This window comes from Oncorhynchus tshawytscha, linkage group LG33 (assembly GCF_018296145.1).
Source record: "Oncorhynchus tshawytscha isolate Ot180627B linkage group LG33, Otsh_v2.0, whole genome shotgun sequence".
NCBI classification, from domain to species: Eukaryota; Metazoa; Chordata; class Actinopteri; order Salmoniformes; family Salmonidae; genus Oncorhynchus; species Oncorhynchus tshawytscha.
Genome location: NC_056461.1, coordinates 25,731,776 through 25,759,247, shown reverse-complemented (window position 1 = coordinate 25,759,247; position 27,472 = coordinate 25,731,776). Strand labels below are relative to the sequence as shown.

The following is a 27,472-nucleotide window of genomic DNA, read 5'->3' as shown; positions in this document are numbered from 1 at the left end:
GCTTGTCACCAAAAGCACTCACAAACTTCTACAGATGCACAATCGAGAGCATCCTGGCGGGCTGTATCACCGCCTGGTATGGCAACTGCACCGCCCTCAACCGTAAGGCTCTCCAGAGGGTAGTGAGGTCTGCACAACGCATCACCGGGGGCAAACTACCTGCCCTCCAGGACACCTACACCACCCGATGCTACAGGAAGGCCATAAAGATCATCAAGGACATCAACCACCCGAGCCACTGCCTGTTCACCCCGCTGTCATCCAGAAGGCAAGGTCAGTACAGGTGCATCAAAGCTGGGACCGAGAGACTGAAAAACAGCTTCTATCTCAAGGCCATCAGACTGTTAAACAGCCACCACTAACATTGAGTGGCTACTGCCAACACACTGTCAATGACACTGACTCTACTCCAGCCACTTTAATAATGGGAATTGATGGGAAATGATGTAAATATATCACTAGCCACTTTAAACAATGCTACCTTATATAATGTTACTTACCCTACATTATTCATCTCATATGCATACGTAGATACTGTATTCTATATCATCGACTGCATCCTTATGTAATACATGTATCACTAGCCACTTTAACTACGCCACTTGGTTTACATACTCATCTCATATGTATATACTGTACTCGATATCATCTACTGTATCATGCCTATGCTGCTCTGTACCATCACTCATTCATATATCCTTATGTACATATTCTTTATCCCCTTACACTGTGTATAAGACAGTAGTTTTTTTGGAATTGTTAGTTAGATTACTTGTTCGTTATTACTGCATTGTCGGAACTAGAAGCACAAGCATTTCGCTACACTCGCATTAACATCTGCTAACCATGTGTATGTGACAAATAAAATTTGATTTGATTTGATTTGATCTAAAGCACACCGTTTCCCTGCTTTATACCACATTCCAATGATAAGACTGAGGGGGACAAATCATATTTCAGAATGCGGGCCCCACGTCCTCAATCTACACACAATACCCTACAATGACAGAGAAAACAGGTTTACATTTTTGCACGTTAAATTTTTATTTATTTAAATGAAATAACTTATTTACATAAGTATTTATAGACCCTTTGGACATGATTTGGAAAGGCGCACAAACCTGTCTATATAAAAAGGTCCCACAGTTGACAGTGTATGTCAGATCAAAAACCAAGCCAAGAGGTTGAAGTAAATGGTCCATTGCCCTTCCATACAGGATTGTGTTAGGGCACAGATCTGGGGAAGGGTACCAAAACATTTCTGCAGCATTGAAGGTCCCCAAGAACACAGTGGCCTCCATCATTCGTAAATGGAAGAGGTTTGGAACCACCAAGACTCTTCCTAGAGCTGGCTGCCCAACAAACTGAGCAATCGGGGGAGAAGGGACTTGGTCAGGGAGGTGACCAAGAACCCTGATGGTCACTGACAGAGCTCCAGAGTTCCTCTGTGGAGATGGGAGAACCTTCCAGAAGGACAACCATCTCTGCAGCAATCCACCAATAAGGCCTTTATGATAAGAGTGGCCAGATGGAAGCTACCCCTCAGGAAAATGCACGACATCCCGCCTGAAGGAACCTAAAGGACTCTCCAACCATAAGAAACAAGATTCTCTGGTCTGATGAAATGAAGATTGAACTCTTTGGCCTGAATGCCAAGCGTCACATCTGGAGGAAACGTGGCAACATCCTACCGTGAAACATGGGTGGCAGCATCATGCCGTGGGGATGTTTTTCAGCGGCTTGGACTGGGAGACTAGTCAGGATCGAGGGAAAGGCGAACGGAGCAAAGTACAGAGAGATCCTTGATGAAAACCTGCTCCAGAGCACTGAGGACCTCAGACTGGGGCGAAGGTTCACCTTCCAACAGGACAACGACCCTAAGCACACAGCCAAGAGAAGAGAATACAGGAGTGGCTTCGGGCCAAGTCTCTGAATGTCCTTGAGTGGCCCAGCCAGAGCCTGGACTTGAACCCGATCGAACATCTGTGGAAAGGCCTGAAAATAACTAACTATGCAGCGATGCTCCCCATCCAGCCTGCCAGAGCTTGAGAGGATTGGCAGAGAAGAATGGGAGAAACTCCCCAAATACAGGTGTGCCAAGCTTGTAGCGTCAAACCCAATTAGACTTGAGGCTGCAATTGCTGCCAAAGGTCCTTCAACAAAGTAAAGGGTCTGAATACTTATGTAAGTGTGATACTTCTAAAAACCTGTTTTTGATTTGTCAGTATGGGGGTGTTGTGTGTAGACTGATGAAGGGAAGAAAACAATTGAATACATTTTAGAATAAGGCTGTAACGTAACAATGTAGAAAAAGTCAAGGAGCCTGAATTACTTTCCAAATGCATAGGCATAAAATGGTAGTAGAATCCAGAATTAGTTTTTGTAGCATTGGAGAGAACCTTGAGCTAATACATGCCAGACAAAACACTCTTATCTAGGTATCTCTATAATTCCTCATTTACTTCAGACTTAGAGGGTTTCCTCCATTCATTTTTATAAACAAACCAAATAAAATGTCCTACGATGTCAAACTGGATGTAGCCAATCCAATGTGTAGCATTTCTGGACTGGGATTCCATGTTGGGTGAGTTCAAACTGGTACACTCCATTGTGCAGTCTCATCAGCTACACATCTAACTAGAAAAACATGTTTTTGTGTTACTGGGTAATGTTTTGCCATTTGACAAGACTCAGCTGTTTCAGTTGGACCCATGGTAAATAGTAGGTAACCTGAGACTAAGGTCTACGAGTGGTGTGCAATGAAATGAGGTCTACGCCAAGTGGTTAATTTCCCAAGTGTGGGTCTCTGCATAGTGCATGGTGTGCTCGGTTTGTTGGTACAGAATGGTGAATGCTGGGACTTAGGTAACCTAACCTATTCAACATTATTATACCTTCTAGAACACACCTCTTTATCACTGCTACATCCTTTGAACAAGCAGTGGGCAGGCCTATAGGAATACAACAATCAAGGCTATTTTTAGAAAAGCCAAACCCTTTCTTTGATGCAATCGTGACATTTCATTGTTTCTCGCCCATAAAAAAACACATCAACCTGAAGGTGGGACCGTAAAAGAACAAAGTATGACCTTAAACATCCCTTTTTCAACTGAGTGACTCACTAAAATGGCTGACACACAGACGTTGGAATGATGTCGCGTTCAAAACAACTGGGAACTTGGAAATCTTCGACTTCCGACTTCAGTGCGTTCAAAACAACTGGGAACTCTGGGGGGAAAAAACGAGCTCCGACTGGGAAAAATAGATTTGAACGGTCATCCAACTCGGGAACTTGGGCCTCTTTCTACAGCTCAGACTTTCTGACCTGAAAATCACTGACGCCATGATTTGATCAGAGTTCCCAGTTGTTTTGAACGTGGAATGAGTGTTACGAGCAGGTCACAAGCCCTGTATTTACGGTGACAACTACACACAGAGGTGAATATCAAGATGATGTCAAGGTGGGACCACACGTCCTTCATCAGTCCATCAGTGCTACTGCTGCTGCATACTCTGAAAGTAAGCTGGCAAAGTAGCCTTGGATCAACATCCAACTCCTATTCAAACAAACTATGTCTGAGGCATTGGCAATAAGAGGAGTGTCCCATTCCGTTCATATCATGCAAATTCCATGCCCATATTGATTTAAACTGAGGTATGAGGGCAATCCTGAAGTGTGGTAGAAGGGACATGTCGAAACTGGTCTAGCTGCAGTATGTCTCTCATACCTACAGCAGCCAACCCTATTTGTTATTACTGTCATTTGTCTGATAAAAGTCAGCATTGTTATTGGTATAATAACAGACATCTGTCTTCCCGGCAATTTCTGTTGCTCATAGTATGGAGAATGACAGATCTCTTTCCTGCAATATGTTAGCATTGGTGTAGGTATGTGCATGGTAGAGTCTTACCTGTAGTATCTGTTGCTCCAGCTGTGAGTTGGCTCTGCACAGCTCCATGATCTGTCTGAGCAGCAGCTTGGTGCTCTCGGTCTTCCCTGCTCCACTCTCCCCACTGTGTAACAAGGTACAGGAGACCATTCTAAATAAGTGCCAGTGTATCAGTGGCGCCATGTAGTACAGCTGTATTACAACATTGAATAAGGCAATTTACTCAATTGCTCAAATTCAAAGAGAAAAAAAAGCAGTGCATTGCTAGAATACACAGACTAGAGAGATAGACATTCTGAACACTGACTGGCAGATTCATTTGGTACAGATAACACAATATCACCTCAGAATGTCGACTTTTTAATCTACCTTGTTCAGAACCATATTCCTAATTAAGCTAGGGTTCAACATGATTGTTTACAAATGTGTTCATGTTTCTAGTGACCCAGAATTAGAAGGACATTTGGCAGCCAAATTACAGGAGCTTGATGTATCTCTCTACCAAACTGATAAGCAGTACACATGAGTGAGTACTTGAAAACCAGTGCAGGGTTTTGCATGAGCAATAGGACATGCAAATGTACATGTGCAGCTGATAGTGTAGCCTAAATACAGTGAAGCTACTGTTGATACCAGGAGTCACCATTCTGCCAAGGGGAGAAAACCAAGCGTGGCCTAGGGCTATTGTTATAAGCTCTGATTGCAAATGGCATTTCACAAATAAATGTTTTAAATCTAATTTAAATGTTTCCATGACATCAACGCTGGTTGTATTTCCATTATTCCATCAGTCTTCTTGACTTTCTGCATAACGTTTGCGTCAAAAAAAACAACTCTACATTCACCAACTGCAAGTTCATGTCCAAGAACAACACTCAGTTTAAAATCCTGGGAGAACTGATAAGGCTTGGCAGTTGAATGCATTTCTTCCTTATCCCCATGTAAAATCTAGGCTCCATGGCAACTCTATAGCATATTTATTGTCCTACAATGAAGCAAGAAGTAAAAAAAAAAAAGTCAAAATAAAAAGAAAGTTTGAATGACAGAGGGACAGTATTGTTACAACTAATGCCTGTTTGCCTGAGCCTGAAGCCTTGCAGGTGTTTGAACACATGCATATACACACACTCTCATTCAAAATGCACACACGTGCACATACATGGACACACATGTAAATAGTGCCATACATGCACTCAAACATATTCAGTTGGCTTTGCTTTCATGATTTTTACTGTCCATTTTCCTTTGTCTTTCTCTTTTGTTCATTTGATGGTTGTTGGTGCATTGGGGGACGGGGCTGTGGGGGGCAAAACGGTCAATGTAATTTAATAGACATTTTGTCTATTGAACATTTGACACCTTTTGTCTGGCCCTTTCTCATTAAAATAAGAAGTGTTATTTACATCCTAACATTTGGGGATACCTATGCATTTAGGCTAGTGTTCTCTCCCTGTCATTGTATACTGTAGGTCATAGGGCTGGGCAATATGGCCTAATATAAAAATAATCAGAGGTTTCAAAGAGTCAAGAGATTTTATTTATTTATATATATATATATATATAAATTGAGGTGTGTGTGTATATATATTATTATAATATATATATACATACATACATACACACACACACACACATACACACACACACACACACACCTATTTGTGCAAAACAAATTAATAACACCCACACGTATATTCTATTGTTAAGTAATGTTTGACCACTAGCTGTTTGAATATGTAATTTATATAATCATTTTTGGGAATACAACAATCAGTTGTTCAAGACCAATGTTTTTATCATGTTGCTCCGGCTGTCAGTTGTCATGTACACCTGTTGGTCTTTGCTCATCTTCCACGATGCCAGAGTCATTGAGACCCTGGGCCATTATTTCACCCGTATGATCATCGGGGAAGTAAGACGTCTGGAGGCAGACATTTCGCAATTTACAGTCTTCATTGATGTAGTGGACTGTCAAACTTCGGTACGGCTCTGACGTTCTGCTCGACCATAGATCGACTGGTTGGAAAAATAAGAAACACTAGCCAGCTTCTCTGTGACTCTTTCGCGGGTAGCAGTGTATAATCGCGGCAGGGCTTCTTCCGTTAAATACCTACGGCTTGGCAGCTGATATTTGTGGTCGACTGTACTTATCAGCTTTTTAAAGCCTGACTTTTCTACTGTAAAGACTGAAACCATATACATTGGGGAGAACAAGTATTTGATACACTGCCGATTTTGCAAAAAAGTGGTGGGATGGCGTACCGCAAATCAGTGAATTCCAACAAGAGAGGTAAAGGAATGCGTACAGGATTGCGTTCTCAGCAACAGCATCAACTGTCAGAAAAGGTACCTGAAGTTGAACCGGGGTGGAATACCATGGAATCGTCTGGTGAAGAAGAGGTCAAGTATGAGAAACTAGGAGCCCGACCGCGGGGCCAAAGACAACCAGAACTGGGTGAGCTGCTGACTGAAGGAGCAGTTGGGGGACCAGAACCACACCCAACCATGGTAACCCTTTTTCAGCAACTTTTCACCTGCCTTGAGAGGAGGGACGAAGACCTCAAGCAGGAGTTACGTGGCCTACGCCAATCTATCCTCACAGCTCCCCACCAGGCGGAACTCGTCAGTGAGAGCCCAAGATTGGGTCTTCCAACACCAGGACGACAAAGGCTCGATGCAGCAGGGACTTCAACTCCACAGCAGGCACCCCAAGCAGTAATGAGGCCAGCGCCAGGAGACCAGTCCAGCAGTGTTAACGTCCATCTTCCAGCATTCCTGAGGAAGGAGCCAAAGATGCCCTCATACCAGCAGGGGGAGGACATTGAAAACTACCTGCTGAGGTTTGAGCGCATGGCTAAGACGTGGCAGTGGCCTGAGGTAGAGTGGGCCTGCAGGCTTGTCCCATTGCTCACGGGCAAGGCCTTAGAGGCTTACACAGCAATGGATGAGGGGCTGGCCAATGTCTACAAGGGCTTGAAGGAAGCGCTGCTGGTGAAGTTTGACATCTCACCGGAAACCTACCGTCAACGCTTCAGAGCTGCATCAACGCCATCGGGTGAGTCGCCGACAGAGACGTACCACCGCCTCAAGGGTCTCTACCGACGATGGGTTCGACCGGGAGAAGACACAGGACGAAATCGGGAGGTCATCATCCCGAGCAACTTCTACAAGTTCTACCACACGACATTCGAACCTGGGTCCGAGAGCACGAGCCCAAGGACGGGCTTATGGCGGCCAAGCTTGCACTGCAGTATCTTAATGCACGTAAAGGGGGCCCACCACAACCTGCAGCACCCGCTCCAAGGAGTCTCAGAGACACAAGGGACATCAGAAATGCCAGAGATGGTGGAGGTAACTCTGGGGGTTATGTGTCTGGGAGGGAGGTAAGGGATCATGCAGTTCGCTCTGATGGGAGGGGTCTGACCTGTTTTTACTGCCGGCAGCAGGGGCACAAAGCTTCAATGTGTCCGCTACGTAAATCCAAGCTCTCAGGTTACTGTTATGTACCCAGAGAGGGGGATGGTGTTCAGAATAGACAGACTCGGGAAGGGTCATGCTTGGTACCTGTAAAAGTGAATGGTAAAAGTCTTACTGCAATGATTGACACCGGCAGTTCCCTGTCATTGATCAGAAAAGGTAATGTACCTGTTAATGACATTGATTATGGTCATCAGACACTGATCCAATGTGTCCATGGTGACCAGTCACAGCAGCCCACAGCAGAGCTCACAGTTGAGATTCAGGGTCAGAAATACCTCCTCAAAGTTGGGGTAATGGAGAAGCTACCTTTTGAGATGATTTTGGGGAGGGATGTGCCTGTACTCTCTGATCTGTTGGGAAGTGTGGGGGTCAGCTATATGAGCAGTCAGTTTGCCAGTCTGATGTTCAGATGGCATGTTCAGTTGTCACTCGTGCCCAGGCCAAAGCTGGTTTACAACCTCTGCCTGACTTGTGTGATAGTCTGTGCGAGGGGGGAACCAAAGGGCCCAGAAAGTCACGCCGCCAGCGGCGTCTTGAGAAGTATGTGGGAACCCCTGTACCTGTTGCTGACGTGTCTGGGTTAGAGGTGCAATGGGATGTTCCACAAAATTTTGCTACACTGCAGAAGTCTGACGCAACCTTGAAATGTTTGTTTGACAAGGCCTTAGCTGGGGACAGTCAATCTTTATGTGGGGGGATTTTTTGGATTGAGCTGTGGATGGGGCAGCATTGTTGTTAAGCTGTCCCATAAGGTAGACGTTGATGGCAGTACTGTTATTTTCTGTTCCGGAATCACTTGTAAATAAACACCTTTGCACAGAAGAACTTTTGCGGTTCCGCCATCTTTTTATTTTATAGAGGTTAGGTTATCCAGTTTAGCCATCTGGCCTACTCTACGTGACACAGTAGATGGTATCGAGTACAGTATATACATATGAGATGAGTATGTAAACAAAGTGGCATAGTTAAAGTGGCCATTGATACATGTATTACATAAGGATGCAGTCGATGATATAGAGTACAGTATATACGTATGCATATGAGATGAATAATGTAGGGTAAGTAACATTATATAAGGTAGCATTGTTTAAAGTGGCTAGTGATATATTTACATCATTTCCCATCAATTCCCATTATTAAAGTGGCTGGAGTTGAGTCAGTGTCAGTGTGTTAGCAGCAGCCACTCAATGTTAGTGGTGGCTGTTTAACAGTCTGATGGCCTTGAGATAGAAGCTGTTTTTCAGTCTCTCGGTCCCAGCTTTGATGCACCTGTACTGACCTCGCCTTCTGGATGATAGCGGGGTGAACAGGCAGTGGCTCGGTGGTTGATGTCCTTGATGATCTTTATGGCCTTCCTGTAACATCGGGTGGTGTAGGTGTCCTGGAGGGCAGGTAGTTTGCCCCCGGTGATGCGTTGTGCAGACCTCACTACCCTCTGGAGAGCCTTACGGTTGTGGGTGGAGCAGTTGCCGTACCAGGCGGTGATACAGCCCGCCAGGATGCTCTCGATTGTGCATCTGTAGAAGTTTGTGAGTGCTTTTGGTGACAAGCCGAATTTCTTCAGCCTCCTGAGGTTGAAGAGGCGCTGCTGCGCCTTCTTCACAATGCTGTCTGTGTGGGTGGACCAATTCAGTTTGTCTGTGATGTGTATGCTGAGGAACTTAACTTGCTACCCTCTCCCTACTGTTCCATCGATGTGGATAGGGGGGTGTTCCCTCTGCTGTTTCCTGAAGTCCACAATCATCTCCTTAATTTTGTTGACGTTGAGTGTGAGGTTATTTTCCTCACACCACACTCCGAGGGCCTTCACCTCCTCCCTGTAGGCCGTCTCGTCGTTGTTGGTAATCAAGCCTACCACTGTTGTGTCGTCCGCAAACTTGACGATTGAGTTGGAGGCGTGTGTGGCCACGCAGTCGTGGGTGAACAGGGAGTACAGGAGAGGGCTCAGAACGCACCCTTGTGGGGCCCCAGTGTTGAGGATCAGCGGGGTGGAGATGTTGTTGCCTACCCTCACCACCTGGGGGCGGCCTGTCAGGAAGTCCAGTACCCAGTTGCACAGGGCGGGGTCGAGACCCAGGGTCTCGAGCTTGATGACGAGCTTGGAGGGTACTATGGTGTTGAATGCCTGCAGTGCACGCAAGGTCCCCCTGCTCAAGCCAGCACATGTCCAGGCCCGTCTGAAGTTTGCCAATGACCATCTGGATGATCCAGAGGAGGAATGGGAGAAGGTCATGTGGTCTGATGAGACAAAAATAGGGCTTTTTGGTCTAAACTCAACTCGCCGTGTTTGGAGGAAGAAGAAGGATGAGTACAACCCCAAGAACACCATCCCAACCGTGAAGCATGGAGGTGGAAATTCTTTGGGGATGCTTTTCTACAAAGGGGACAGGACGACTGCACCGTATTGAGGGGAGGATGGATGGGGCCATGTATCGCGAGATCTTGGCCAACAACCTTCTTCCCTCAGTAAGAGCATTGAAGATGGGTCGTGGCTGTGTCTTCCAGCATGACAACAGCCCGAAACACACAGCCAGGGAAACTAAGGAGTGGCTCCGTAAGAAGCATCTCAAGGTCCTGGACCCAATAGAACATCTTTGGAGGGAGCTGAAAGTCCATATTGCCCAGCGACAGCCCCGAAACCTGAAGGATCTGGAGAAGGTCTGTATGGAGGAGTGGGCCAAAATCCCTGCTGCAGTGTGTACAAACCTTGTCAAGAACTACAGGAAACGTATGATCTCTGTAATTGCAAACAAAGATTTCTGTACCAAATATTAAGTTCTGCTTTTCTGATGTATCAAATACTTATGTCATGCAATAAAATGCAAATTAATTACTTAAAAATCATACAATGTGTTTTTCTGGATTTTTGTTTTAGATTCCGTCTCTCACAGTTGAAGTGTACCTATGATAAAAAATTACAGACCTCTACATGCTTTGTAAGTAGGAAAACCTGCAAAATCGGCAGTGTATCAAATACTTGTTCTCCCCACTGTATTTCGCCATGGAATAGGTCAATGCATCCATTCTCCTTCCAACTCAAACTTTTCTTGTGAAAGGCTGTCTAGGACTGTGATTGGTGGATAACCTCTGTGCATGTGTTGGCACGCAATTGGGACATGATTCGACATTGGGCTGACAGAAGAGACAGTGAGATGCTGCATTTGTAAAATGTTACGTTATAACAGAACCTTGATTATTGTGATACAGGCATTTTCCATATCGCGCTAAAACAAAGTCGAATATATCGCCCAGCCCTAGTAGGTCGTCAATCACAGTCCTTCCTTGTCGCCTAAACAATTATCAGCCTCATTCAACCCCTCCCACCGCCTGACTGGCTCATTCATCAGTGGCGTCGCTGTAACCCAGAACGACTGGCCCTATCAAACACTGCCGGGGCTGCTGGGAAGGCGTGTGCTTGGAACAAATGGGAAAATACTATACAAGCAACAACCGCATAGATCTGTAAAAGGGCATTAGTCCTTCCATTCATGCTTCAAAGCATTTAAGCCCCCCTCTTTCCAGATGGATCCACAAGCTTCTGTGGATGTAAAACAGAACAGCAACATCTCACTTCCATTGCAGGAGTTTACCAATCAACATCTCCACAGATGCAAACTACACGGTGTTCACCCTTCCAGTCTACAAATCATTCGCAATAACACCTGTTTCCGGCCCTGAATACCCTCATGTATCACTTTCCTAAAAAGGACACAGCTGGAGATACACATCCTGTAGATACATGTATCTGCAATACTAGAATCCATGGTCTGGTTTGCTGATTTTTCAGTCTAAAGTTGTATGTTATGCCATTTTACATTTTATCTTAGAGAAAAGGGATAAAAGTGGCTTAAATTTTTAAACATTCACACGCAGGTTGCATATTCATTTAAGTGACAAAGTGTTTGAAATGACAGTATTAAAATCTATACACTAACATCTAAAAAAAAAGGGAAAAAAAGAAGGTCTGTAGCCTGCAGCAGTGGAGAGCAAAGTACAGTACAAAATATCCTCCACTGGAATGATCGACAGGGCTAAAGTTAAGCTCCTAAACGTCTGACAAACCCATTGAGAAGAACCTCCCTCGTGTTAACCAAGTTTACTGTAGCTTTATGCCAGGGCAGACCTTCAGTGTAAGTGTATTGCATTGCTTAGGGAGGAATCCACATTACTGTAGTGGAAACCTATGTAGCTTGATACTGGATGCCAAACTGAACCATGCTTGTAACAACGGTTCATGTAATAACTTGCCGGTTAACGTAATAAAACATTGAAGAGGATGTATATCTCCAGCTGTGTCCTTTAAGGGATAGTTCGAAATTTACTGGGGTAGGAGAGAATAGAGGGTTGATAAACGTTTTTTTTTTTTTTACTTTGGGGAGGGTTGTGTTTTTTTTTTAAATTGGACACAGGGGAGGGTAGTATGTTTCTTCCCCTGGTTTTACTATATACACACACACATTTCTTCCATAGCCAAATGTCCTCATCTGCTTGCACTATTAAGGTGTTTTGGTACTTCCCATATGCACTAGGCTTTTCCACACGCTCATGAAACCACAGGTCAATATAGTCTACTAGTCTGTCTAATCCTGTCCTCTTTCCACCATTCAGTGACAATAGTGGTAGGTGGGTTGTTTGTCCAGATCGACAATAAGCAAACAACCAATCATACCACAAATAAAATAATTCAAATCTGCACCAATTTTCAATATAAATCCACCAGAACATAGAGGAATAGCTGATAGGCAGCGGAGGACAGGTGCATCATTGCGCATTAAAGAACAGTGAAGACATGAGACACGCAGCTCAAAAAGCTCCCCTATTGATCTTGTTTTAGATGTGGCACCAACACAACCAGTCAATGTTTTAATCTGATTAGGCTACTTAAAAAGTATCCTGTAGGCTACCTGTGCATGTTCATCAACTCTACTAATTCCAGCATCCAAACTGGTCATTTGATGAATGGAAAGAGACATCTGTTACAAACCAACAAGTTTAATGAAAGTGAGCTTGTCCATGCTGTTAACACAAGTGGTAAAGTCGATCTCCACGTTCATAAACACAGGGTCGCTACAGTTATTGTTATTTGAGGTTGTAATCATAATTTTTGGTTAATTCAATGAGGGGAGAGGTGTGTGCAATTTTTAAGTACAAGGGGATGTTCATGTCATTGTTTTGACACAGAGTAAAAACATTTAATAATTAAAGCTGCAAGCAGCTATTCCGGGGTTCAGATGTGTGTCCACTGTCACCATCAGGAAAAATTGGACACATTGTCCTAGGACGAGTTATATTTGTACTGTTTACTAAAGCTTGCCAAATATCAGAACACAAAATCAAGCTGCTCATGCAACATAATATGCTTTTCAGGTTTTTTTGGACCATTTTTAATGATGTTGACCACTTTAAACGTCTTTTTCTCCAGGACCGCTGGACCGATCAGCACCAAATTTGGTACATCTATGTATCCACATTTGTAAAGAAGAGGAATAATAAGTCAACAAATACAATAGCTTTCACGAGCTTCGCTGCTAAACCCCTAATAAATGACAGAGGTATCCTTTGGGCGCTATAATTCATTGTTTTTGATAAAAATATAATTTGTGTGATGTCAGAACTACAGTCCGCCCACACCAGTCGCCGCTCAACTCCATCGTAAATCGTGGAGTTGGATTTAGTCAGCCAGTTCTGCACAGAAATAAACCAGTCAGGAAGTGGGCACCCGAGTGGCGCAGTAGTCTAAGGAACTGCATCTCAGCGCTAGAGGCGTCACTACAGACACCGTGGTTAAAATCCAGGCTGTATCACAACCGGCCATGATTGGGAGTCCAATAGGGCGACGCACAATTGGCGTCATCCAGGTTTGGCCGGTGTAGGCTGTCATTGTAAATAAGAATTTGTTCTTAACTGACTTGCCTAGATATATATATATATATATATATAATAAATATATATAATATATAATATATATATAATAAATAATAAATAATAAATAAATATAATAAATAAATAATATATATATAATAAATAAATATATAATAAATAAATAAATAAATAAATAAAATAAATAAATATAATAAATAAATAAATAAATCAAATAAATATATATATATATATATATATATATTATTTTTAACACCAGCAACCATCCAGCTCAAACCCACCAGATATTTCTAATATAAAATAACTGGTAATAAAAACAGGTTGACATTTAAAGAATCTGCAGCATTTACTCAATGCAATCTTCACGACAGGGGTAACATTGCCTTTAAATGGTGAATAGCCGAAAAGGGGTGCTTGAATCCTGGCCTAAGTAAAGATGTGTTCCATTACAACTTTAATTTAGAAAATTCCATTCCACTGACGTCATGAATGGCATTCATGAAACCTTCTATGAAACCAATCAAGTAAAGCGTTACCAGAGTGTATGTGTGTCTACATTTCAATTTGGTTTAGTAGTTTGGTGAACCACACTTCACCAAACTATGTCTCCATGTATGAGTACGCAGTTAATTTGGTGCGTGTACATTTTAATGTGTGCGTCTTTACATTCACCTGCAAATTTATTTAGGTACACCCATCTAGGACCGGGTTGGACTTCCCATTGCCTCCAGAACAGCCCGATTCTTCTGGGAATTCTACAAGGTGTCGGAAACATTCCACATGGATGTTGGTCCATGCTAATGCGATGGCATCACTCAGTTGCTACAGATTGGACGGCGGTACATTCATGCTGTGAACAGCTCATTCCACCTCATCCCAAAGATGCTCAATTGGTTTGAGGTCTGGGGACTGCAAGCCACTCAAGTGAACTGAACTCGCAGTCATGTTCCAGGCAATGTTTTTCCACTCCTCAATTGTCCAGTGTTAGTGATCGTGTGCCGACTGGAGCCGCTTCTTCTTCTTTGTAGCTGATAGGAGATGAACCCAGTGTGGTCATCTGCTGCAATAGCCCATCCGACAAGGATCGACCAGTTGTTCGTTTGAAGATGCCATTCTGCAATAGCCCATCCGACAAGGATCGACCAGTTGTTCGTTTGAAGATGCCATTCTGCAATAGCCCATCCGACAAGGATCGACCAGTTGTTCGTTTGAAGATGCCATTCTGCAATAGCGCATCTGACACGGATCGGCAAGTTGTTCGTTCCGAGATGCCATTCTGCAATAGCCCATCCGACAAGGATCGACCAGTTGTTCGTTTGAAGATGCCATTCTGCAATAGCGCATCCGACACGGATCGGCAAGTTGTTCGTTCCGAGATGCCATTCTGCAATAGCCCATCCGACAAGGATCGACCAGTTGTTCGTTTGAAGATGCCATTCTGCAATAGCCCATCCGACACGGATCGGCAAGTTGTTTCGTTCCGAGATGCCATTCTGCACATCACTGTTGTACTACGCCATTATTGGTCTGTTTGTGGCCCGCCTCTTAACTTGCCCTATTCTTGCCATTTTCCGTCGACAAGCTGTTTTCGCTCCAGGACTTCCACCGAATGAATGTTTTCTGTTTATTGCGCCATTCTCAGCAAACCCTTGACACTGTCGTGTGTGAAAACCCCCGGAGGGCGGCCGTTTCTGAGATCCTGGATCCAGCTCACCTGGAAACAACGATCATACCACACTCAGTCGCTTAGGTAACTTGTTTTGCCTTTTCTAACACTCAATAGAACAGTAACTAACAATGCCTGTCTGCATGCTCTATATAGAAAGCCACACTACTCCCCATCTGCAGGAGCGAGCCATTTGAGAACGGGGTGGTGTACCTAATAAACTGGCCGGTGAGTGTCTACGACTGTGCATGTGTGTACATTTCAACGTGTGCTTGTGAGTGTTCCTGTATGATGGGCATGTGTTTGAGTTGTAATTGTCAGTGGGTGGTAGTACAGTTGAAGTTGGAAGTTTAGCCAAATACATTTAAACTCAAGTTTCACAATTCCTGACTTTTAATCCTAGTAAAAATTCCCTGTCTTAGGATCATCACTTTATTTTAAGAATGTGAAATGTCAGAATTGAGAGAATTATTTATTTCAGCTTTTATGTCTTTCATCACATTCCCAGTGGGTCAGAAGTTTACACACAGTCAATTACTATTTGGTAGAATTGCCTTTAAATTGTTTGACATGGGTCAAACGTTTTGGGAAGCCTTTCACAAGCTTCCCACAATAAGTTGGGTGAATTTTGGCCCATTCCTCTGACAGAGCTGGTGTAACTGAGTCAGGTTTGTCGGCCTCCTTGTTCGCACACACTTTTTCAGTTCTGCCCATGGCCAATCCAATACCTTGACTTTGTTGTCCTTAAGCCATTTTGCCACACCATTGGACGCATGCTTGGGGTCATTGTCTATTTGGAAGACCCATTTGCGACCAAGCTTTAACTTCCTGATTGATGTCTTGAGATGTTGCTTCAATATATCCACATAATTTTCTTTCCTCATGATGCCATCTATTTTGTGAAGTCATCTCTAGGAGACAGAACACGTCTCCTTCCTGAGCAGTATGATGGCTGCGTGGTCCCATGGTGTTTATACTTGCGTACTATTGTTTGTACAGATAAACGTGGTACCTTCAGGCGTTTGGCAATTGTTCCAAAGGATGAACCAGACTTGGGGAGGTCTACAATTTTTTTCTGAAGTCTTGGCTGATTTCTTTTGATTTTCCCATGACGTCAAGCAAAGAGGCACTGAGTTTGAAGATAGGCCTTGAAATACATCCACAGGTACACCTCCAATTGACTCAAATGATGTCAATTAGCCTGTCAGAAGCTTCTAAAGCTATGCCATCCTTTTCTGGAATTTTTCAAGCTGTTTAAAGTCACAGTCAGCTTAGTGTATGTAAACTTCTGACCGACTGGAATTGTGATAGATTATTTCACTTATAATTCATGGTGTCTAAACAATTGCTGGAAAAATTACTTGTGTCATGCACAAAGTAGATGTCCTAACTTGCCAAAACTATAGTTTGTTAACAAGAAATTTGTGGAGTGGTTGAAAAACAAGTTAATGACTCCAACCTAAGTATATGTAAACATCCGACTTCAACTGTATGTGCATCAAATTGGGAAAAGTAGTACATAAAAACATTGATTTTGGTATGTTATTACATGATTGGTTGAAATTATTACATTATTCATCCAAAGTTGTTACTCACCGGTTAATGTAATAATTACAGGTTAATAGCGGAACATTTTATTACGTTAACCAGCAAGTTATTACAATAACCCGGTTTTATTTCATACAAAATTGAAAAGTTATTACATTAACCGTTGTTACAGTGCTGGCTTGGATACTTTCTATTCATTGTCCTTTACAACATGTTTCCAGCAACTATTATAGTGGATATGTGACCAGGCTAGTCCAATACAGCTTGGCTCAGTTGTGTAAAATAAGTACTAGACTGTTAATGGATTCACCTGATAACAATACATTGGTTTCGGGGTCCCGTGGCTAACCTTCCCATCATGGACTGGTAGGCTCTGTCTGCCACAGCAAATATATGAGGAGGTAGCTTGCTCTTCTCATGGTACTTATACCTCTCTGACACCTGCACAGATACAAGGAGGAACATCTTTACAGCCATTGTCTACAAATAGTTTAGTAGATTTTTTTTTTTAAAGATTCCTGGTCAGTTATGTCACCTAAGATAATAAAAGCAAGCATAAGTGCTAAAGCCTCAATATTAGTTGGAGCTATTCAAAAGTCCCAAAAACAATTGCAAGTTCAGTGTCTAGTCCTATTCCAAGAAAATAAGTTATCTTCTGGGTTGAAGTGACATTATTAATTGCCATATGCCAACTTTAATGTTTTCCAGGTTATAGTGAGTCACAAGATAACTAGGGCAGCTTTTAGGAGAAAGTCTGCCAGCACAGCTTAATGGTCTTGTGGGAGTACTTACCTCTTTCACATAGAGAGGGAGGTATTTAAATGGATTTATGGCCACCAAGATGTCCCCAATGTAGGTCTTGTAGAGATAGGTGGTAGGAGGGAAAGAGAGAGAGAGAGAGAGTTTACTAGGTTACTGGCCCAACACTTTAACCGCTAGGCTACCTGCCGCCCAATTAATGTGTACTGTACTGTATTTTCAAAGACACACACCACTCCAGTGTCACTGCATAGAGTCAATGTCACTGACTCTACGCACACACACACTTCTACACACGCTGCAGCTACTGTCTATTATCTATCCTGTTGCCTAGTCACTTCACCAGTACTTACAGTATATGTACATATCTACCTCAATTTTGTTGTACCCCTGCACATCAACTTGGTACTGGTACTCAATGTACAGTGCATTCAGAAAGTACTCAGAACCCTTGACTTTGTCCACATTTTGTTGCCTTATTCTAAAATTGATTAAATAGTTTTCCCCATCAAATCTACACACAATACCCCATAATAAAAAAGCAAAAACAGTTTACATTTTTGCAAATTTATAAAAATAAATATCACATTTGCATAAATATTCAGACCCTTTACTCAGTACTTTGTTGAAGCACCTTTGGCAGCGATTACCGAGTCTTCTTGGGTATGACGCTATAGCTTGGCCCACTTGTATTTGGGGAATTTCCCCCATTCTTCTCTGCAGATCCTCTCAAGCTCTGTCTGGTTGGATGGGGAGCGTCGCTGCACAGGTATTTTCAGGTCTCTCCAGAGATGTTCGATCAGGTTCAATTCCGGGCTCTGGCTGGGCCACTCAAGGACATTGAGACTGACCCAGAAGCCACTCCTGTGTGGTCTTGGCTGTGTGCTCCATTCATCTTTCCCTCAATTCTGACTCATCTTCCAGTCCCTGTCGCTGAAAAACATCCCCACAGCATGATGCTGCCACCACCATGCTTCACCGTAGGGATGGTACAAGGTTTCCTCCAGACGTGACGCTTGGCATTCAGGCCAAAGACATCCATCTTGGTTTCATCAGACCAAAGAACCTTGTCTTTCATGGTCTGAGCGCTTTCGGTGCCTTTGGGCAAACTTTAAGTGCGCTGCCGTGCCTTTTGATGAAGAGTGGCTTCCGTCTGACCACTCTACCATAAAGGCCTGATTGGTGGAGTGCTGCAGAGATGGGTGTCCTTCCGGAAGGTTCTCCCATCGCCACAGAGGAGCTCTGTCAGAGTGACCATCGTGTTCTTGGTCACCTCCCTGACCAAGACCCTTCTCCCCCAATTGCTCAGTTTGGCCGGGCTGCCAGCTCTAGGAAGAGTCTTGGTGGTTCCAAACTTCTTCCATTTAAGAATGAAGGAGACCACTGTGTTCTTGGGGACCTTCAGTGCTGCAGAAATGTTTTGGTACCCTTCTCCAGATCTGTGCCTCGGCACAATCCTCTGTCAGAGCTCTACGGACAATTCCTTCGACCTCATGGCTTGGTTTTTGTTCTGACATACACTGTCAACTGTGGGACCTTATATAGACAGGTGTATGCCTTTCCAAATTATGTCCAATCAATTGAATTGACCACAGGTGGACTCCAATGAAGTTGTAGAATCATTTCAAGGATGATCAATGGAAACAGGATGCACCGGGGCTCAATTTCAAGTCTCACAGCAAATAAGGTATTTTGGTTTTTTATACATTTGCAAAAATGTCTTAAAAAAAACTGTTGTTTTCGCTTTGCCATTATGAGGGTAGTGTGTGTAGATTGATGAGGCAAAATTTTTATTTAATCCATTTCGGAATAAGGCTGTAACGTAACAAAATGTGTAAAAAGTCAAGGGGTCTGCTTTCCAAATGCACCGTATATAGCCAAGCTATCATATCTCATTGTGTATTTATTCCTTGTGTTACTATTATTCTTTTTTATTTGTTGTATTCTGCATTGTTGGGAAGGGCCTAAATAAGCATTTCACTGTTAGTCTATACTTGTTGACGAACCATCTGACAATTACAATTTATTTGACAAAGGTTTTGTTCTGGCAGCAAACAATGGCATGAATTAAAATGACATGTTGATATATGACTGAATATTTGTGTTGTTCATAGATCCCAACCCTTCAACATTATTGAGTTTTTGTTTGCTCAGAAAACTTGGGGGGGCCAAATAAAACCACTCCCGAGGGAATCAGTTACGAAACCCTGCCCTAACCCCTAGCACTAACGTTAGCCCTGCTAGCTAACCTTAGTGTTAGCCACCTAGCTAACGTTAGCTACAACAAATTAGAAATTGGAATTTGTAACATCATACTTCCTTTTTCAAATTCGTAACATATCGTACGAATTGCAATTCGTAACGTAACATACAAATTCTAATTCGTAACATATCATACGAAATGAATGATGGATATCCACAAATTAATACCATGCGAAAACGTAACATATCACACTAAATTAATGTATCGGATTTACGTACAGAACAATAGGACATGCTCTGAAACCACGTTGATTTTCCCAAAACAGTCACATGCACATTTCAAGTCTGAACATGTACTTACATAGATGCGATCTTGTTTGAACCGTTGACTCAGGGATTCCAACAAACTTTGTTCATCCAAATCTGACAAGGCTGCCAAATCTTCGTGGAAGAGCCCCTCCATTTCTTTCTAAATCGTATTTATTTTGATAAACTCGGATGCAGTAATTATATGTAACGTTACTGGACTATACTGAAGCTTGATAAAAACAAATTAATTTGCCTTGGTTTTCTGACATTAAAATCCAACATATGCGCCTAGAAACGACAGCGGTGTTATGTCGTAAAAAGGCTACTGTGACAGCAGTGCACACAGCGTAACTGAACTGAGTTTACTCTACTCCCAGGGGAGTATTGAAGTTAAAAGGCGTGCAAAGCAAGGGTTCCCTCTCTTTCATTGCTATACTGTATCCTTGGGACGTCCAACCCTGACGTCACCCCGTTGAAATTGAAATTTATAATGGTTAAAGGAAAACTCTCCCAAACGATATTTTAGTATTTGTTTCATTCGTCAATTGTTGATATAGTCCAGTCATATTGCCTTGATTGGCGGCTCGCAGTAATATTTATATTTTAAATGTACAGACTACCAGGGTTGGGGAGTAACAGATTATATGTAATGTGTTACACGTACGGGATTACAAAAAAACTAACAGTAATTTGTTAAATTACCAACAAAACATATTGTAATCAGATTATAGATACTTCGAGGATTACTTTGAAATTCAGAAAGGATGTTTGCGGAAAAAATCTTTGACACTTCTCTGTTTTCTCAATGAAATTCAAAACAGCATTGAAAAAAGGCGCAAATTAAATTTGTTCAATGTGAGCGAGTCTGACCATAAATCAGAGACCACTATGATGACACCATATGTGTTTGGTGGAACGCGGGAAAAGAGCAGGAATAGGCGTTTGTAGGCCACAGTCCAAGCTGTTTTTCAATTGTGCGACTGCTGTCAGCATCCAAAGATTATCCAACTTGAATTAACGCTTGGAAGTAAGGAGGACAGCAGTGGTCAGTTTTTTACCAAAACAGAGGCGAGGCGTTCCGTTTTGTTATTGTTTCATCTGTGGATTTTCCCTTTAAACATATTGTAATGAAACAGCAGGGAGCAGGTCTCGAACCCTCGACCTTCGAGCCCGAGGTCCGGCGCGCTATCGACCGTGCCGCAAAAGCATGCTCGTGCAATAGAGTCGATTCACTATTATCAAGATATCACAGTGTCACCAACAAAAAGGTAAACAATAGACCCATAGCAAATGCAGAATATGGCATTAATTTCTCACATGTATATAGCACCATTCAGTAGTGCTCAAAGCATGCCATTCCATGTAACGCAGCATTTATTTTTCAACTTGAATCAATGAGCCCAATCAGTCCTCCATGACAACAAAATCATAAACAACAGAGCAGGGCTGGCTAATAAAGTCCTTACTTTTGGGGTTATGCTCAGGTAAAATACTTTGGCTAATCTATACTTCCAAGTTCTATTCTTCAAGAGGTATTGCATTCATTGGAATGACTGGAATTCTGATAGACTTTGGTTTTTAATGTAAAGATATAATTTTTTCGTATTAATATATTTTTATTTTACTAGGCAAGTCAGTTATGAACAAATTCTTATTTACAATAACGGCCTACCCTGGCCAAACCCTAACGATGCTGGGCCAATTGGGCACCGCTCTACGGGACTCCCAATCACAGACGGTTGTGATACAACCTGGAATCGGACCAGGGTCTGTAGTGACACCTCTAGCACTGAGATGCAAAGCCTTAGACCGCTGTGCCACTCGGGAGCCCATGTGTAGTAGAAAGTGATGGGTTAGAAGAAGCCTACATAACCATCCCATAATGTAAAATGTAACATCCATATATGGCCACCTATGTAAACTTTAACATGGATTTATCCTGCAATAGATGTGTTCAATTGGTAACATACATTTTTGTCTTCTTCTAATGCATTTTAAGGGGAAAGTAATCTAAAAGTAACTGAATGTAATCAGAGTTTGAGCAGTGAGTTTGGGTAATCAAAAAGTTACATTACTGATTACTATTTTGGACAGGTAACGGATTACATTTAGAAAGTAACCTACCCAACCCTGCAGACTACCAAATACAGCACAATTTCAAATAGTTTCTGAGCAGTCAAATTACACAAACACAAACTGCACTATTTTGCTTGCCCAATAGGTGGCAGTATAATATGATGTTGAGCTGCTGCATCAACATCTGCAGTTGAGTAAACTGTTGCTATGCTCTCAACAAGGCTAGATACAGAGGCGGGAGGTGGAGAGCAGAATGAAGGTTTTGGGCTGCATCGAAGTCAGTATTTTTCCCCATCTTTGGTCGAATCAAACTACCAAACTAGTATAAATAATTTATGCCTATTTCAGTAACAAAGATGCAATTCTAAAACAAATTAAAGGACTGCAACTATCGGACACAACCATAATAAGAAGGGTTGAATAAATAGGAAAGTACATTGGTAAGGATCTAAACGAGGATATATCAGCGGCTCCGTGTTTCAGAATAGCATTGGACGAACGCACAGATGTTTGGGACATCGCTCAGTTATGTATATGCACTGGTTCCCGAAAGATTAATCTAATTGGTAAGAAATGTTGTGCTTACTACCACTGCAAGAGTCAAATGAGAGGAGAGGATGTGTTGAATGCACTTCAGACCTTTATGGATGAGAACAATCTGAACAGGTCAAATCTCGCATGTGTGTGCACTGATGGAGCCCCAAATGTGCCTGGGAAAGAGAAGGGACTTGTCAGGAGATAATGAGAAGAGAGAAGGGATCCCCAACTTCGCTGTGTTTCATTGCATCATACATCAGGAGGGACTCGTGGCAAAACTCAAGAACAGTGAGTTGAAGAATGTGATGCAACTGCTTGTACAAGTGGTCAACTGTATTGTTTCAAGAGCACTGAATCATGGGCAGTTTCGTGAACTGCTGCAGGAGTATGAGACAAAATACAGTGACTGTGTATTTTGATATTGTTACGCGCCTTACTTTTTGTCTATGTTCCGGGTTTTGAGCACATTTTATGTATTTTGTGCTGTCATTTTGACCGGAATAAAAAAGTGTGCCTGTTCACTACATTCTGCTCTCCTGCACCTGACTTCGCCTCCAATACACACTCCTAACAGTAACTTGGTGATGCACAACGAGGTGAGATGGTTATCTTGTGGCAGAGTACTTGAGTGGTTTTTGAGTCTCCTCCCCCAAATACACAAATTCCTCTCAAATAAGAAGACGAGCCGGACTTGAAAATTCCTGAGTGGAAAATATATTTGGCCACGTTGACTGACATCACTTGCCATCTGAGTACTCTGAATCTCCAGCACCAAGGGAAGAAAAAAGTCAGGTAACTAGCGGTGGAATTGGGAGAGCGAGCAAAATTATAAAACCATTTTAAAATATGTTTTAGAATAGAATAGAATGTGGAATATAAGATTTTACATTGGTGTGTTCCCAGAGCAACTTTTTACTCGAAATGTAATCCCTGCAAGTAACATGCTGCATGTTATCACAGCGTTCCAAAACAAAATCACAACCCTGTTCATATCTCAGAACATTTGTGCACTTCCCAAAACTCATAGCAGTCACCACAAATGACCCAGAACCTTTGCAACATTTCAACTACGATGCATTTGTGGAAGTGTTAGAGGAGCTGAGGAGGGATTTTGAATCAAGATTCCAAGATGTACAGGAGTGCAAGGAGTTTTTCCATTTCATTGAGAACCTCTTCCAAGTCCCAGGGACTTCTCTGACCGCAGTCATCACAGGCCTCTCCCCTGACCATGCTGCAGTGGAATGCGAAGTTGTTGAACTGCAGGCAAATGACACCCTGAAAGCTGAGCTCATAACAGGTGTTTCCCACTTCTGGAACATGGTCCCTGACACAGAGTGCCCAGCTCTGAAGCCGTGTGTTCAAAAGGTGAGCGCATACAATTGTGAATCAACATTTTCAACCATGAACTCTGTGAAGAGAAAACACAGGAACAGACTAACCAATGCACATCTGGACTGCATTACAAGGATTGCCATGAAAAAGTACAAGATTGCATGAGAGTCAAGGAGCAGCTGGCACACTTCCGCTCATCAGGCTATTAAGTATGTTGATCTTACATAGTGATGTTTATAACACATGATTAGGCCTATATGTTTATGGGAGGAATCAAGGAGCAGCAGGTACACTTCTGCTCATCAGGCTATTAAGCAGGTTTGCTCTTCAATAGGGGTGTTTAAATGAGGCAGCATTTCTGGTGGTCGGAGGCTAACGTGGGGAGACTTAAAACCGCCCTACCTCACGTCTACCAACACATCTCCTGCGCCACTAGCGGCTCTAAAACTAGACCACATTTATTCTACCCATAGAAATCCATACAAGGTCCTCCCTTCGGCAAATCTGACCATGACTCCATTCTCCTGCTTCCAGTTTACAAACAAAAGCTCAAACAGGAAGTACCAGTAATGTGCTCAATACGGAAGTGGTCGGATGAAGCAGACCAGAGGCTTCAAGACTGTTTTGCTAGTACAGACTGGGATATGTTCTGGGATTCATCCGATAGCATTGAGGAGTTTACCACAACAGTCACACGCTTCATCAATAAGTGCATAGACGATGTCGTCCCCACAACGTATCCAAACCAAAAAACATGGATTACAAGCATTATCCGCTCTTGGCTAAAAGTTGGTGTTTATACTTGCGTACTATTGTTTGTACAGATGGTATCTTCAGTCGTATGGAAATTGCTCCCAAGGATGAACCAGACTTGTGGAGGTCTCCAATTCTTTTCTGAGGTCTTGGCTAATTTCTTTTGATTTTCCCAGGATGTCAAGCAAAGAGGCACTGAGTTTGAAGGTAGGCCTTGAAATACATCCACTGGCACACCTCCAACTGACTCAAATTATGTCAATTAGCCTATCAGAAGCTTCTAAAGCCATGACATCATTTTCTGGAATCATGTTGTGGGGGTGCTTTGCTGCAGGAGGGGCTGGTGCACTTCACAAAATAGATGGCATCATGAGGCTGGAAAATTATGTGGATATATTGAAGCAACATCTCAAGACATCAGTCATGAAGTTAAAGCTTGATCAAAAATGGGTCTTCCAAATGGACAATGACCCCAAGCATACTTCCAAAGTTGTGGCAAAATGGCTTAAGGACAACAAAGGCAAGGTATTGGAGTGGCCATCACAAAGCCCTGACCTCAACCCTATGGAGAATTTGTGGGCAGAACTGAAAAAGTTTGTGCGAGCAAAGAGGCCTACAAACCTGACTCAGTTACACCAGCTCTGTCAGAGGAATGGGCCAAAATTCACCCAACTTATTGTGGGAAGCTTGTGGAAGGCTACCCGAAAGGTTTGACACATGTAAAACAATTTAAAGGCAAAGCTACCAAATACTAATTGAGTGTATGTTGACCTCTGACCCACTGGGAATGTGATGAAAGAAATAAAAGCTGAAAAAAATAATTCTCTACTATTATTCTGACATTTCCCTATTCTTAAAATAAAGTGGTGATCCTAACTGACCTAAGACATGGCATTTTTACTAGGATTAAATGTCAGGAATTGTGAAAAACTGAGTTTAAATATATTTGGCTAAGGTGTATGTAAACTTTCCGACTTTGTACATTACATACCCAACACAAAGACACACGCACTTTCACAATAATAATTTGCTGCTGCTACTCTGTTCTTTATTTTACTATTATTATTATCTATCCCGATGCCTATGTAAAGGATAAAACGCTACTTACTTACCGAGTACCACTTCGGCCTATACCTGGCGCGAACTCTGCCATACACGTGATCGCCCTCCTCAAGCGGTTTAGCCTATTGCGCCACCTCAAAAGCTTGCTAATGAGACGACGCATGCGGGCTGATGAGCACGTTTCACACATCCCCATGTGCTATATACCTAGTCACTTTGCCCTGCCTTCATGCATCAGTGGAGGCTGCTGCAAATGGGATGGCATCTGGAAACCATGTGTTTGATGTATTTGACACCGTTCCACTTATTTCAGGGTAAGATCTACACCAGTTGTTTTCGGTGCATGTGACAAAAAAAAAAAAAGGATTTGATTTGACATGGCTAATTGTTTTATGTGCTGTATTTTAAGTGTATTTTTATAAAAAAATATTAAATTAGCAGACAACTACTTGGTTATTTTAATTTGCGGTTAAGGTGATGGCTCTCAGTGCATTCGGAGAGTATTCAGAAGCCTTGCCTTTTTCCACATTTTGTTACGTTACAGCCTTAATAAAAAAGGTATTATATTATTTATTTTCCTCGTCAATCTACATAAAGAATGTCGCACACTCCATGTATAATCTCCCAGCAATTTAATGGGTTTCAGCATCACTGTGCCTTCCTCAGGGTAATGTCATGACTACTTGAACCAAGTTATGTATACACACAGTGCAATTAGTGTAACCAATGACAGTGGTGAGGGGTGTGTCATAATGATTAAGTTCATTAAAATTAATGAGTGAAACTGTTAAAAAATAGTATATGGCATATTAAATATATGATGCTATTGTTATCATATAGAAACATCATGGAATAGTGTACATCATATTAGCGTGAACATACATTGTTGTTTCATTCAATTTCACATAATTTCGTATTTCATTTTTGTTACATGTTATATTGGTTCAACCTTAATTTATAATGATCATCATCAACAGAGGGAACACATTAGGTGTACGCTAATAAGCTGTAAAAAGAAGATTTTTTACATTTACAAGATTGTTCATAAAGGAAAATGTGTTCATAAGAAGGGAGATCAAAGTCAATATTCAGACCACCAGGGGTCAATGTTTTTAGATAGGATATCCAGTAAGCCTCCCTTTGTAGTAGTGGGATCTCAATGTTACCTCCTCTCCTTGGTAGAGCAACATGCTCAATGCCTGTGTATTTGAGGGAGGAGATGGGATGGTTAGCTTCAACAAAGTGAGCTGCTTCCGGATAGTCAATGTTCTTACACCTGATTGAACTGCGGTGTTCAGCTATGCGTTGTTTTAATTGTCTTTTCGTTTGTTCGACATAGGCTTTTCCACATGAACATGTGATGAGATGGATTACTCCCTTGGTCTTGCATGAGATGATACCCCTAACAGGGATCTTTCGACCTGTATGTGGGTGTCTGAAGAAAGACGTTTTTATAGTGCTATTACACTGTGCATTATACACTGCTCAAAAAAATCAACGGAACACTAAAATAACACATCCTAGATCTGAATGAATGAAATATTCTTATGGAATACTTTTTTCTTTACATAGTTGAATGTGCTGACAACAAAATCACACAAAAATTATCAATGGAAATCAAATTTATCAACCCATGGAGGTCTGGATTTAGAGTCACACTCAAAACTAAAGTGGAAAACTACACTACAGGTTGATCCAACTTTGATGTAATGTCCTTAAAACAAGTCAAAATGAGGCTCAGTAGTGTGTGTGGCCTCCCTACAACGCCTGGTCATGCTCCTGATGAGGTGGCAGATGGTCTCCTGAGGGATCTCCTCCCAGACCTGGACTAAAGCATCCGCCAACTCCTGGACAGTCTGTGCTGCAACGTGGCGTTGGTGGATGGAGCGAGACATGATGTCCCAGATGTGCTCAATTGGATTCAGGTCTGGGGAACGGGTGGGCCAGTCCATAGCATCAATGCCTTCCTCTTGCAGGA

The 27,472-nt window shown here is 42.4% G+C and overlaps 1 protein-coding gene across 2 annotated transcripts in view; it reads right to left on the bottom strand.

Annotated features, from left to right (window-relative positions):
- LOC112233469 (myosin-IIIb) overlaps positions 1–20,159 on the bottom strand; it is a 53,666-nt gene extending 33,507 nt beyond the window's left edge. The window contains exons 1-4 of one of the 2 annotated variants that reach the window (XR_002950765.2): positions 19,787–20,159; positions 17,257–17,322; positions 16,775–16,905; positions 3,912–4,014 (exon numbers count right to left, since the gene is read on the bottom strand). Coding sequence is in view for 1 of the 2 variants with exons in the window: in XM_024401129.2 (XP_024256897.1) it covers positions 3,912–4,014; positions 16,775–16,905; positions 17,257–17,322; positions 19,787–19,888 (402 nt within the window). In the remaining variant the exon portion in view is untranslated. The remainder of the gene's footprint in view (positions 1–3,911; positions 4,015–16,774; positions 16,906–17,256; positions 17,323–19,786) is intronic. The other variant, XM_024401129.2, reaches the window with a different exon arrangement.
- Positions 20,160–27,472: the final 7,313 nt, after the last annotated feature.